The 12,564-nt window shown below is 41.5% G+C and overlaps 1 protein-coding gene across 23 annotated transcripts in view; it reads right to left on the bottom strand.

Moving 5' to 3' along the window:
- PKHD1 (PKHD1 ciliary IPT domain containing fibrocystin/polyductin) overlaps positions 1 to 12,564 on the bottom strand; it is a 623,301-nt gene that overhangs the window by 431,623 nt on the left and 179,114 nt on the right. For all 23 annotated transcript variants that reach the window (XM_029242351.1, XM_029242350.1, XM_029242348.1 and 20 more), the window contains 4 exons: positions 8,970 to 9,180; positions 7,533 to 7,690; positions 5,080 to 5,271; positions 1,851 to 1,976 (listed from right to left, as the gene is read on the bottom strand). In XM_029242351.1, coding sequence (XP_029098184.1) covers positions 1,851 to 1,976; positions 5,080 to 5,271; positions 7,533 to 7,690; positions 8,970 to 9,180 — 687 coding nt within the window. The remainder of the gene's footprint in view (positions 1 to 1,850; positions 1,977 to 5,079; positions 5,272 to 7,532; positions 7,691 to 8,969; positions 9,181 to 12,564) is intronic.

Here is a 12,564-nt window from a genome sequence, read left to right as displayed (position 1 = left end):
AGATGTCAAGAGCCTCCAATTCATGATATCCAAGCACTCAAGGCCAAATTCCTCCTGCAGGTTTTCTTCCTTGCCTAGTTAATGTCTATTCCATATAATTGTTTCCTCCTAAAATAATATTGTTAGGGTACCTCCCTGAATTTCTGCTCCAGGTTTCAAAAAACTTTTCCCTTACAGCAACAAAAGTAAGAATAAGCAAAGTCAATCCTCCACATGTTAGTCTGACTGCCCTGTAGCTGTCCTTTTCCAATCAAAAGATTTTCCTTCACCTGATGACTTCTACTGTCCTTAGCTCTTTGCCTTTTCGAGCTTGAGTTAGTTTACATGATCCATAATTTCCCACTAAACAGTTTCCCTCTCGGGGTTAGAACCTTTCTAGCTTTTATCTTAACAGATCATTCCTAAATGAAACATACACATTTTCTCACTGATGATATCATAGAATTTATTTAAATAGAAAACACTATCTAACAAGTACAGTTAGAGTCTTACTTTCTGTGAAAACCTCTGATTTGCTTTTTTATTCCGATATAAACAAAGAGCCGTTGTTCATTAATACATTCACTTCTTTCAACAAATATAACTCCAAATGCACTAGTTAAGGTGCTAAGCGTGAAGGGGACAATGTTCACATGAAATCTGGTGGTAAAACACATGATCAGAAACGTGATATATAATTTTTAAAATCAGTAAGTAATGATTGTTGGTGAAAGAGCTCAGACAGATGGACTTGCCTTGGGCGTGTGGGGGAGACACTCTTACAGGAGGAGAGTGAGTGGTATGAGCAGAAGGAAAGAGCCGTGCAAAGGCCCTGATGCAGGAGAAAACGTGGTCTTTGGAAAGAATTAAAATAAAATAGGTCCGTGCAGTTAGAGTACACAAGGAGAGGACAATAGCCGGATAAGTGTACCAAGGTTAATAAAGGCAAAATCACTAAGGGAGGCTTTTAAGCCAGAGTAAGGATTTTGGATTGTATTCTAAGAGAAATAAGTTTTTAAAGGGCTTTAAGGAGAGGAGTGACATGATGCAATCTGAGATTGTTAAGGATAATTCTAGGCATAGCAAGGGGAATGAACTTTAGGAAACAAAAGTGGATACAAGTGACCATTTAGAAGATTCTTGAAACATGGGCTTCTTCAGCAAGCCACAAAAGCAGCAAAGAATAGAATTCAACATTTTTAACTCCTTGTTCAACATCCAGGTTTGAGACTGCACAAAAACCTATTTATGTGACTTTGAATTATTGTTAAAATTACTGACAATAAATTTTAAAATCTCCCATTTTATATTTATTAACCTGAACTGAAATGCCATCTTTAAAAATCAGTTTCCTCAGAAACAGACTCAGAGACAGAGAACAGACTTGTGGTTGCCAAGGAAGGGGTGGAGGAAGGAAGGATTGGGAGTTTGGGATTAGCAGATGCAAACTATTATACAGGATGGATAAACAACAAGGTCCTACTGTATAGCACAGGGAACTATAGTCAATATCCTGTGGCAAACCATAATGGAAAAGAATATGAAAAAAAAAATATATATATATATATATGTATAACTGAGTCATTGCTGTACAGAAGAAATTAACACAATGTTGTAAATCAACCATACCTCAATAAAATTTTAAAAATAAAAATAAATAAAAAATAAAAATCAGTTTCTTATTGGTAAAGCTTAGTTAGCCAATAAGTAATGACTAAATTTAAAATTAGAATTTTTAACTACGGCCTATTTCTAATGACCAGAGGCTAAGGTTTTTACAAATTGGAAATTTAAATTTGGGGATGATTCCTTTTATAAAATGATGCGTCCTCCACCAGAATGCCAAAATTAAACAAGCTTGTTTCACTTACCCACCAGCAGCGTGTGGCCTAAAATATCGTAGAACACGTTACTGTCCACCTTCAGGCCCAAGGTCCTGGACATGCTGAGGCCTCTGCTGAAAGATCGCCACACGGTACAGCCCCGCATGTAGGAACCTGAACAGCAAAGAGGAAGGTAAAAATTAGATGGGAATTTTGAAGGTTCCTCACATTCTGTTAATCATCTCCAAAGCAAGCTAGAATATAACTAAGAACATTCTCCCACACAATATATAAAACTCAAGAAATAAGGAGTTGGCAGCATAAATCAAATCAAGAAAATGGGCAGCACAGACCAAGGTACCTCAAAGATACCAAAGATAAGCAGGGTGGAATCCAAGGACCACATGTAGTAAAGAAAACCACCTGAGAAGAGACAGTATGGCCAAACCACAGAGGAATACGTGGCCGTCAAGATTTCCAACGGGCCATCATCTTTGGTATCTACTCTAATCACAATATGGTGCATAGCAGCTCAAAAGATGTTAAGGACGATGTGAAGAGCACTGCTTATGGACCAACACTGATCTCTGAAAACTGCCTCTGGCATGAGGAGAGGTAGTCATTATTTCCTGAGCTATGAAGTAATTTTTAAATTGAAGTATAGTTGATTTACAATGTTTCAGGTATATAGCAAAATTATTGAATTTAACCACCATTGAATACGGTGGTTTGTGAAACTGAAGGGGAAATACCCTCTACCATATTAAGAGCCATTGACATTTTAGGAAAACCATTACACTGGCTCCATGGCATATTTTATGATCCCCAAATCATAAATCATGTATGTGGACTGAATCAATCAATGAATAAATATTTACTGAGTATCAACTATATATTTCAGGAATTGTGCCTTGTGCCGGAGACATAAAGATGAATAAAACTAAGTAAATTCTGAACTTGTGTATCTTGAGTCTGATGGAGGAAACTCACATTAAAATAATAAAAATGGATTATTTGGATAGTAAAATTCTAAATCCTCAAAAAGGAGTTTTGTATTATTTCCAGGTAGTGAAAGAGTTTATATCAATACCAAATGACTGAAGTATTGGAAAAATGACTTTGGATTATGTAATAATTTGACTTTTAAATTGGAACTCTCAAGAAAATTCTCAACTATGATGTCCCCTAGACACAGAGCCTGTAGATTCCTCTCGACCTCAGCTCCCCCAGTACCAGATGCCCTCACATCAGTCACCAATGAGTTAACCCATTCATATCCACTCACGTAGGAAACACTGCCTGCTGCAGACTTTTCCTGACTCCAGACCTCCACCATAACGTCACTCCATCAGAATACACCTGCCCATCTGAACAACCAGGAAGTACTAATGTGCTTACAGAGCTATCTATTGTGGGTGGAGGTCAGGGCCCAGTAAACCTTTAAAAGCAGCTTGCATGCCAAGATTCCAACACTCTCCAACTCCAGTAACTGGCGACAGTTGGCCATACAGGTCATGGGAGTCTGTAGGGCATGAACCAATAAAGGATTCTTTGGCAAGCATGCCAGAAGTTTCTAACCTCTGCGTTAATGGGTTTCCCCCTCCCAGGAAACACATTTGCATTTTAACAGAGACCTATAGGAGATAATGTATTAATTCAGTGGATTTCAAACTTTCGTTAAGCACCGACCCCTTTTTCAAATAAAACTTAATGTATATAAATAAATAAAAGTGCAGGTACCCTGAAGCAGAGGTTGAGGAGGCAGATTAAGTGAATTTTTGATGAGGGGGTTGATTATGCTCACTGATAACTCATATGTGACTACCCCCCTCACTTCTACTGGAACTGGCCCACATCAAACATTCCTCAGCATCATGAGACCGAAGAAACAGAGAGAAGGACACGAAGATACTGATGGTCCTAGTGTGCTAGGGAAAGAGCCATGTGAGGAACCATCCTCCTATAGGGGCATAAAAAGAAATAAATAAGGTGGAAGAGATCTGGAAAATTAGGATAAATAGACATTCTTGGCATGCAGATGATTTGAAATAAGAAAAATAAAATGCTACAGCTGTCTAGCCAGGATCTTGCTTTCAATGACCTCAAGGATTACTTTGTCACTACCTGTTGAAATCCTAGCACCTCTCAAGGCCCACCTGAACCTCCAATATGCCCTGATGTGCTTTGCCAGGCATCAACCCCCAGAGCACCACCCTACCAAGGAAGGCAAAGCTTGCGTATGTGGGTGTTGAGGTGCTGAGGTCTGGGGAGCATAACTGTGAAACGGCGCTGCTGTCCTCATCACTCAGCATCTGTGCCCAAGTCTCTCATCTCTGTATCTCAGATTCTGGCATTGGCATTTTGCCCTGGATGCTCCCACATCCCTCCAACTTTGATCTCAGAGCCTTTATCAGTACATCTGGTCATATTCTTCTTTTCTGATTCTGATCTTTTTTATCTACTTGTCCCCACCTGCCTTGGATGTCTCCTAATTCCTTCCTATCTCTTTAGGTCTGGCCAAGATCTGCACACTCTGCCTGCTCTATATCCCCTGGAAGAGTGCCTGGTTCTCAGCCATTCTCTCCCATTTTCCCAGCAGGAGATTCCTCTGCGTTAGGACATCTTCACAAAGTGCTTTCTGCTAGCCTTGATTGATGATTTACACTTTTCAATGTCAATCTGCCTGCAGTCACAAAGCCAGTAAATCGTAGTGGCAGGATTCAGAACACGGAGTTGTGTGGTTCCCTCCACATCTGCTGTACCTATAGTGACATTTCTCAAAGGGTACTCCTTGGACTACTTGTTCCAGCATCAGAAGGTTTGTTAAAAATTCAGATCTCGGGGGCTTCCCTGGTGGCGCAGTGGTTGAGAGTCCTCCTGCCGCCCCAGTCTGGGAAGATCCCGCATGCCACGGAGTGGCTGGGCCCGTGAGCCATGGCTGCTGAGCCTGCACATCTGGAGTCTGTGCTCCACAACGGGAGAGGCCACAGCGGTGAGACGCCCGCGTACCGCAAAAAAAAAAAAAAAAAAATTCAGATCTCTAGGCCCACTTTATATCAGAATTTGTCTCAGCAGGGTCTCTAAGTGAGAATTTTAATAAGCTCCCCAAGTGACTTTTTAGGCATGTTAAAGTTTGAGAATCACAGATCTAGGGTATAGTTATCCATCTCTGATCCCCACCATGTCCCCACATACCACCTACCAGGACCCCCTGCATGGAGAGCCTAGAATAAGGAAGAGGAAGGAAAAATGAGACATTATGCCTGGGCCTCCTTACCTCTCAGAGCTCCCACCAGAGTCAGCGAGCTCACATGCTTACAGAAGGCTTGCCCCAAGTCCCGGAACTGCACTCCCTTCAACTGGACCCAGCTGGGCTCCTTTGGAAAAGACTGAATGATGACTCTGGCCCCCAGATCCCTGGATCCCAGCATCTTCTCACTCTTGAAATACAAACAGTTCTGCAAATCACCTGAAACACAGAACGAAGTCAAGGGGAGCAGAAGTATGTACAATATGCTTCGGGACAAATCTCCCAGTACGAAAAGAAAGGCACTGTTGGCACAAAGGGCAAACCATGATTCTTTGTTTCATTTAATAATCTTACTTCCCTTTTACTTTGATTCTCCCCTTTGGATTATTAATTAAAACATCCAATAACTAGGACATGATGTTGCCTTCACTCTATTATTTCCAGAAGGCCCCAAATCATTCTCCTTAATTACTGTCACAAAGAGGATGACTAGAACCCACACACCCAACCTAAACAGATGCTTATTTCAATCCAAAGGATCCCCCGGAGGGAGTGTGCAATCAAATGACCCTCTTGTGGTGGATAATTGTAGGGAAGAGATGTGAGCGCTGAAGGTAACCACGGCTCTTTTTAGTCTTGAGATGTCCAGTGGGGCTTTCCCAATATTTTGCCGCTTTATGGTTTGAAGGCACAGCAATCACACCACTGAAGAAATGGCAGAGGGCTCCAGAGGAGTGACTGAGCAGCTCCCCACACCAGGGCCTCCTTCCCAGCAGAGCCCCTAGTGAGAGCAGCAAACAGCATGAACATAGTACCACACGCAACTACCAAAGTGTTGTGACCTCAGGGTCCAGACGCTTTGTGTTGACACATGGCATTTGGTGGTGTGGACTGACCTCAGGATGGAGAAGAAATCATCTCCTGAATTAACTCTTTATTATCCAGGTTAATAAACCAAAAAAGAAATGTCACTAATACAAAATGATGGACCATTCAACAGTCATTTGCCAGCACCCAAAGGATGAATATATGAGGTGAATAAAGAGGTGTTTTATATTTGTACACTTTGTCACAATTTTGATTATACATGACATTGATCCATAATGTTTTCCAGTGTCCAGGCCTCTTGTTATTGTATCTGGCTACCTTGTTCCCATACTTGAGCCCCACACAAAGAAGAGGTGAGTGACATATTATTTTTTTAATAAAGGTCTATGAATTTTGTTTTATTTTTAGAATTCTTTAGTAATGTTTAAAAGTTGTGGTGTAACTAGGGTTTTTTTTTCCATTAGGAGACAACAGATTTATACTGGTGTAAACCTAGAAGCATGGTCTCTCTTGCAGCATGATCAAATGCCATGATTTGTACAATATGATCTGAGAATACCTGTACGAGAATTACCGAGAGAGTTTGAATGGACTGCAGGTCCCAATTCAGCAGAATTGTTAAAGTTGGCAGTCACTGGATTCTAACCCACTGGATGCAAACATTTTTTTCAGAATGACACATGTATGAGCTAGATGACTAGAGGGGTGGAGAGTGGGATCCAGGTCCCTCTTACCCAACCACATCCCAACATTACACCCACAGGTGTCTATACATAGGCATGACTCGAATCTTTAACTACAGCCTTGACATTTCTTCCAGGCTCCAGACACTACCAGACATCTCTACTCACAGGCTGGCCTGGCATCTCAGCCCCGACATGTACAAAATTAAACTCATGATCTCCACCCTCCCACCCCCAAAACCTGTTCCTCTTCCCATCTCAATAAATAACCCCCTCATCCATCCACAGCTCATGCCTGGGAGTCATCCTTGACACCCACGCCATCCTGGACCAAAGTTGACAAATGATGTCTTCACGACATGTGAAAGCCTCATAATCCACAGCCTGGGAAACCAAAACATAACCTACTAAACTAACCATCCCTGAAATAGATGTTTAATAGGTATATCAGTGTGATTCAGTGCCTGTTATTCTTCTAGAAGATAAACTGACTTTTTCAACCACTTACTTAAAGTATGTGGTAATTTCACTCAGAAAACAAACTCTAAAAGTGGGGGTGGTGGAGGGATGGAAGAGCCTTACAGGTCTAACCCATAAGAACGTGCTGCCTGTATCCCTGACCCTGTCATTAATCAGTTTTCCTGAGAATTTTAGAAGAGGCCTGGAATCAGTGTCAAGACTTCATTATAACCTCTAACCTGGAAATTTAATTCAACTCTCCAGATTTCATTATTTAACAGGAATATTTTTCCCCAGAAAAAGAATTACTTTCTCAAGCAGATACTTTTGTCTATCTCTTTCACAAGGGGGTTGAAGGCAGGAGGGGAAATGATGACTTATCAAGAGCATGGTGAAAACTACAGAATATTAGGAACATGCACTTGAAAGAAGTCATCCACACCAGTTATCATTGGACAGTAAGAACATTCTTTTTCACCCACTGGACTTCCCAACAAAATGCTTCTCTACCTTGTGAAGCACTGGCCCTCTGGCATGAAGCAAGGAGCTGCACCCTCTCATCAGTGAGATTTCCCTGTATGGTAACACTCCTGCTGAGGAGAACCACCATGACCTTTAAAACACGGAGCTCTCCAGCCACCCAGTTCTCTGTGGAGTTGTGAGAATATCTGAAACAAAGAAAAAGAAAATGACACATCTGAAGATATCACCCAAAATCTTTGTTGTTGTTGTTGTTGCATTATTTTTTTTAACATCTTTATAGGAGTGTAATTGCTTTACAATGGTGTGTTAGTTCCTGCTGTATAACAAAGTGAATCAGCTATATGTATACATATATCCCCATGTCCCCTCCCTTTTGCGTCTCCCTCCCACCCTCCCTATCCCACCCCTCTAGGTGGTCACAAAGCACCGAGCTGACCTCCCTGTGCTATGCGGCTGCTTCCCACTAGCTATCTATTTTACATTTGGTAGTGTATATATGTCAATGCTACTCCCTCACTTCGTCCCAGCTTCCCCTTCCCCTTCCCTGTATCCTCAAGTCCATTCTCTACGTCTGCATCTTTGTTCCTGTCCTGCCCCTAGGTTCATCAGAACCTTTTTTTTTAGATTCCATATATATGTGTTAGCATACAGTATTTGTTTTTCTCTTTCTGACTTACTTCGCTCTGCATGACAGACTCTAGGTCCATCCACCTCACTACAAATAACTCAATTTCGTTTCTTTTTATGGCTGAGTAATATTCCATTGTATATATGTGCCCCATCTTCTTTATCCATTCATCTGTTGATGGACACTTAGGTTGCTTCCATGTCCTGGCTATTGTAAATAGAGCTGCAATGAACATTGTAGTACATGACTCTTTTTGAATTATGGTTTTCTCTGGGTATATGCCCAGTAGTGGGATTGCTGGGTCATGTGGTAGTTCTATTTTTAGTTTTTTAAGGAACCACCATACTGTTCTCCATAGTGGCTGTATCAACTTACATTCCCACCAACAGTGCAAGAGGATTCCCTTTTCTCCACACCCTCTCCAGCATTTATTGTTTGTAGAGTTTTTGATGATGGCCATTCTGACCGGTATCACTCCAAATCTTATTAGGAATAGTAAGCCACTAAATTAGCCTAATTCTCCATCTGGGGCTCTATTTCTTTAGAAAACTCAGATAAAGAAGAGTGAACTATCATCACAAGTATGTGAAAATTAGGAACTATGCTGACTATTGCACTGACCATCTACTGCAAGACGAAAGTTCTAGAGTCTTACCAGAGAAACTTATTTAAGAAGTCTTAATCTTCCAAATGTTTCATGCTTTGTAATCTTGTAAAAATGTCTACTATTATTTAATGTAAAAATGCATTATCGAAAGACAAACAAATGTCAGACACCAACACAGTGAAGACCTCATCTTCTTCCATCTAAAAGGAGCCAAGGTGACATGCAGTACCTCAAGGGTGACCTCAGATGGAGGTCTGTATTCTGCGCAGTCTCCACAATGACAGTCTCTTCCAAGGGCTTGGCGCCTTCTGCACCCATCCCACTGATGACAATAACTTCATCCCCCGCGTGCCAGTCCACAGCATCTTCCAGAGCCAACACCGTGTCACGGGCATAGGCAGCTGCTCGAAGATGGGTGACCACTACTTCCGGGAGTGAACCTAAAGCAAATCCGAGGGAAACCTGCCTTTAGACATTTTTAAAACTTATTATGAACGTGATGTTATTCAGCCAAAAAAATCCTGTGAAAGAAGAATCTGGGAAAGCAAGCTTCAGGCTCAATAGGCACCAATGCCTTCACTTTTTTGGATATTGGGTTTTTTTGTCTGTCACACAGGGACAATAAAAGTAATCCAGGATAGACAATGATATGGGGTGAAAAACACAGGAATTGGAGTCAGACTAACTTTACAGTTGAATCACAGTCTTGCCATAGTCTAACTATGTTTCTTTGGGTGATATACTTAAAGGTGAGTCTCAGTTTCCTCAGTTACAAAGCAGAAGCAGCAAAGCCTTCCCTCCTGGGGGTTTAGGACGGTTCAATGAGAAAATATCTGTGAAACAACTAGCGTGGACCTTGCCACATAACAGACCCTCAATATATTTTAGTCTGCTCTCTTCCCTCCTTGCATCACACTGTTTTGAGGATGGAATTTGTCACCTCTTTCTTCTTCCAAGTAGACTCTCCAAGATAGAAGTTCACCATGTATTTCTAAACTGAAGACTTCAACTCACTATACAAATAGTAATAGTAGAGTTAAAAGTCAAAATTACCCTCAGAATGGTTGTCCTAAGTCTTAGGGTATTAAGTGATCCCCTTATACTGTAAGACAAGGTGTATCCAGGACAGGATGGCTCAGCAAAGCTGAACAAGGGGGAACGTGTGACTCTAGATACCTTGGTTTGTTTTAGGCTCCAGTGCAGCCGTCTGATCCTCCCCAAACCAGTATGCTGCTCCTTAACCAGTCTCGTAGTTTACTCTGGCCTTTTCCAGCAAGGGTCAAGGCAAAGATTTTTTTCCAGCCATTACCTGAAGCAATACCTCAGGAAACACAAGGCTTACTCCCAACTCCTCCTTTCCTCAGCACATTTCCTTCCTCCTTTGCAATAGATCATAATTTACCTCTAGCCCACAGCAACTTCCTGTCCTCCCTTGTTGCACTAAAGTAATAATCCTTGAATCTCTAACTACAGAGGTGGGCAACAATAAATCATTTTCAAATTATTTTAAACTTCCCTCTTTATTTATTTGTCTATGTTGGGTGGCGGGGGCATTGTACCAGTAATGTTGTTCTAGGCTTAGGAAGGTCTCTGGGTTAATGATGTAATTTCCGAAGTTTACTTGGGCAATAATTTTATCTTAAAAAAAATTCCCAGAGTTCAAAATGTCTAATTATAGAGCAGGTGAAAATTAAGACATAAATCATCCCCAAAAGAAAATAATTTTAATTTTTTTCCTGGTTTGTGTGTTTTAACCTTTGGGAACAATAAATGAAATAAAGTCTATTTTGATGTATATGCGTATATATGTGAATTTCTATGATCTGTTCTTGAATGTCTGCACAGAAAAATCTCTAATATGCATAGAAAATGTTTGTCAAGGACAAAATTCTATTAAACGCTGTGATCAATGGTTCATAATGCTCAGTCAATACTCAACAAACACCTGCTGTGCACCTATCAACAAGCAGCTACATGTGGCAGAACCAAGAATAGGCACAACAAAGATATTTTTTAGCTAATCATTCTTATAAATAATAGTCAAGTCAGAATGAATGGGAAAAAAATCACAGAGGATCTCTGAAGTGAATTTTTAACTATTAACATAAACTTAAGACCTTTCAAATGTTGACAGAGCCTCTAGAAAGCAGTAAAATCATCTCATAATTTATTCGCTCTCATTGCGAAAACAACACACCTCTACATGTCTGACTAAAACATCAATCTGAGTGTCTGATGCGTGCCAGCCTCATATTTGCAGCTACATAGCAGATATGGATATTTGGATGAGTTACCATCGTCTCAAACTGGAGAATGTCAAAATAAATTTAATAATCACCTGAGCTAGACCCTCTGCAAACAGCTTTTATTCTTCTGACCATTATGCATTGTTCTTTTTTAATTACATCCCTTCATTGTTCATTAACCTGCAGTATCTGCCTACAGTACTCAGTAACAAAGGCACAAATTCCCTTCTTGACTTTCAAGAGTCTCCTTAATCAGACTCCACTGTATGGTCTCTGACTCCTGAATAAACTCTCCATTCCAGGAAGCCTCTTTACTGTACTTCTTCTCATTTAACAGGATCATTCCTACCTCTACTCCTTTGCCTGTTCTATGCCTTCCACTGGGTGCCCAGTTTTCTTCCCCTCATCTGCTCTCCTAAAAACAGCTCAAGCCTCACCTCTTCTGTTGGATGTCAGGGAGCACTTCAGCCCATGCTGATGTCCACTGCCTCCTGCAGACACCACAGTGATAAGGGAGGGGGGCGGTTCTTAGTGAGTAAAAGGTCAGTGTACATCTGGGACTAGGCACGCCACATGTCTGGCTGGATTGTGGGCCATTTAACTGAGTTGCTTTGCATGGGAGAAGAAGTTCCACAAAGGAACAGATAGGAAAGGATGACAGAGATGGTACGGGGTCTGTCTCAGACATGGGCTCTCTCTCATGGACCCGTGACTGAACCTGAGGAAAGAACCTGCAGGAACTCTCCAGATGGATTTTGTACCTGCTGCTCCTCTGCCTGGGATTCCTTCATCAACTCACTCTGCCTCATTCTTCAGAATGATGTTCAACTTGGTCCTTCAGAGAAACCTCTGAGACCTCCAAACTAGGTCAAACCCTGACTTATAATCTGTCATATCACTGTGTCCCTCTCCTTTCTAGCACTTAACACATGTGGTTTGACCTCTATTACTGTCATTCTCCATCTCCCCTATTAAACATGGCAGCAGAAGTTATACCTATACTTGCCCACCATCATAGTACCAATGCATATCACAGTGTCTTGTATATAATAAGTGTTCAATAAATATGTACTGAAGGAGGAAAATCATGATGGAAACATGGAGAAGCAAGCACCCCAAAGTTTTGGCACCCAGATGGTCAGATGGGACCCCAAGTGGCAACAGTGGTTGCCTTTGGTTCCATCATGGAACACAACCCTCCCACACCTGAGGGTTGGACCACCTGGGCAGCAAGGAAAGTCTGCACCCTTGGCACCCTGTGTTCAGTATTTTCATGGCAGGTACCCGAAGCAAGGGCAGCAGGGCAGCCCCCAGCTGCCTTCCTTCTGAAGGGAGCACAGTGACCAAGAAAACCAAAACAAGAGGAAAATAGACTAACTGATGAAATTGTCATGAGAACACCTATAACAAGCAGGCAGGGATGTTGGTAAGGGCTGGAGGATCTGTGAGAGTTGGGGGAGGTGAGCAGGAATACTTTTGTTATCACTATTGAAATATCCACAGACTAAGAGTGTTCAGGGGGGCCTGGGGAGACTTGAGTGATGTAACCTATAGTCAGCACCATATATTTCATACTAA

The sequence above is a fragment of the Monodon monoceros genome, unplaced genomic scaffold (genome assembly GCF_005190385.1).
Source record: "Monodon monoceros isolate NGI ecotype Baffin Bay Population unplaced genomic scaffold, NGI_Narwhal_1 Super_Scaffold_3, whole genome shotgun sequence".
In the NCBI taxonomy this organism is placed as follows: Eukaryota; Metazoa; Chordata; class Mammalia; order Artiodactyla; family Monodontidae; genus Monodon; species Monodon monoceros.
Note: the sequence above shows the minus strand (reverse complement) of the source record. Positions and strands in the feature narration are given on the sequence as shown.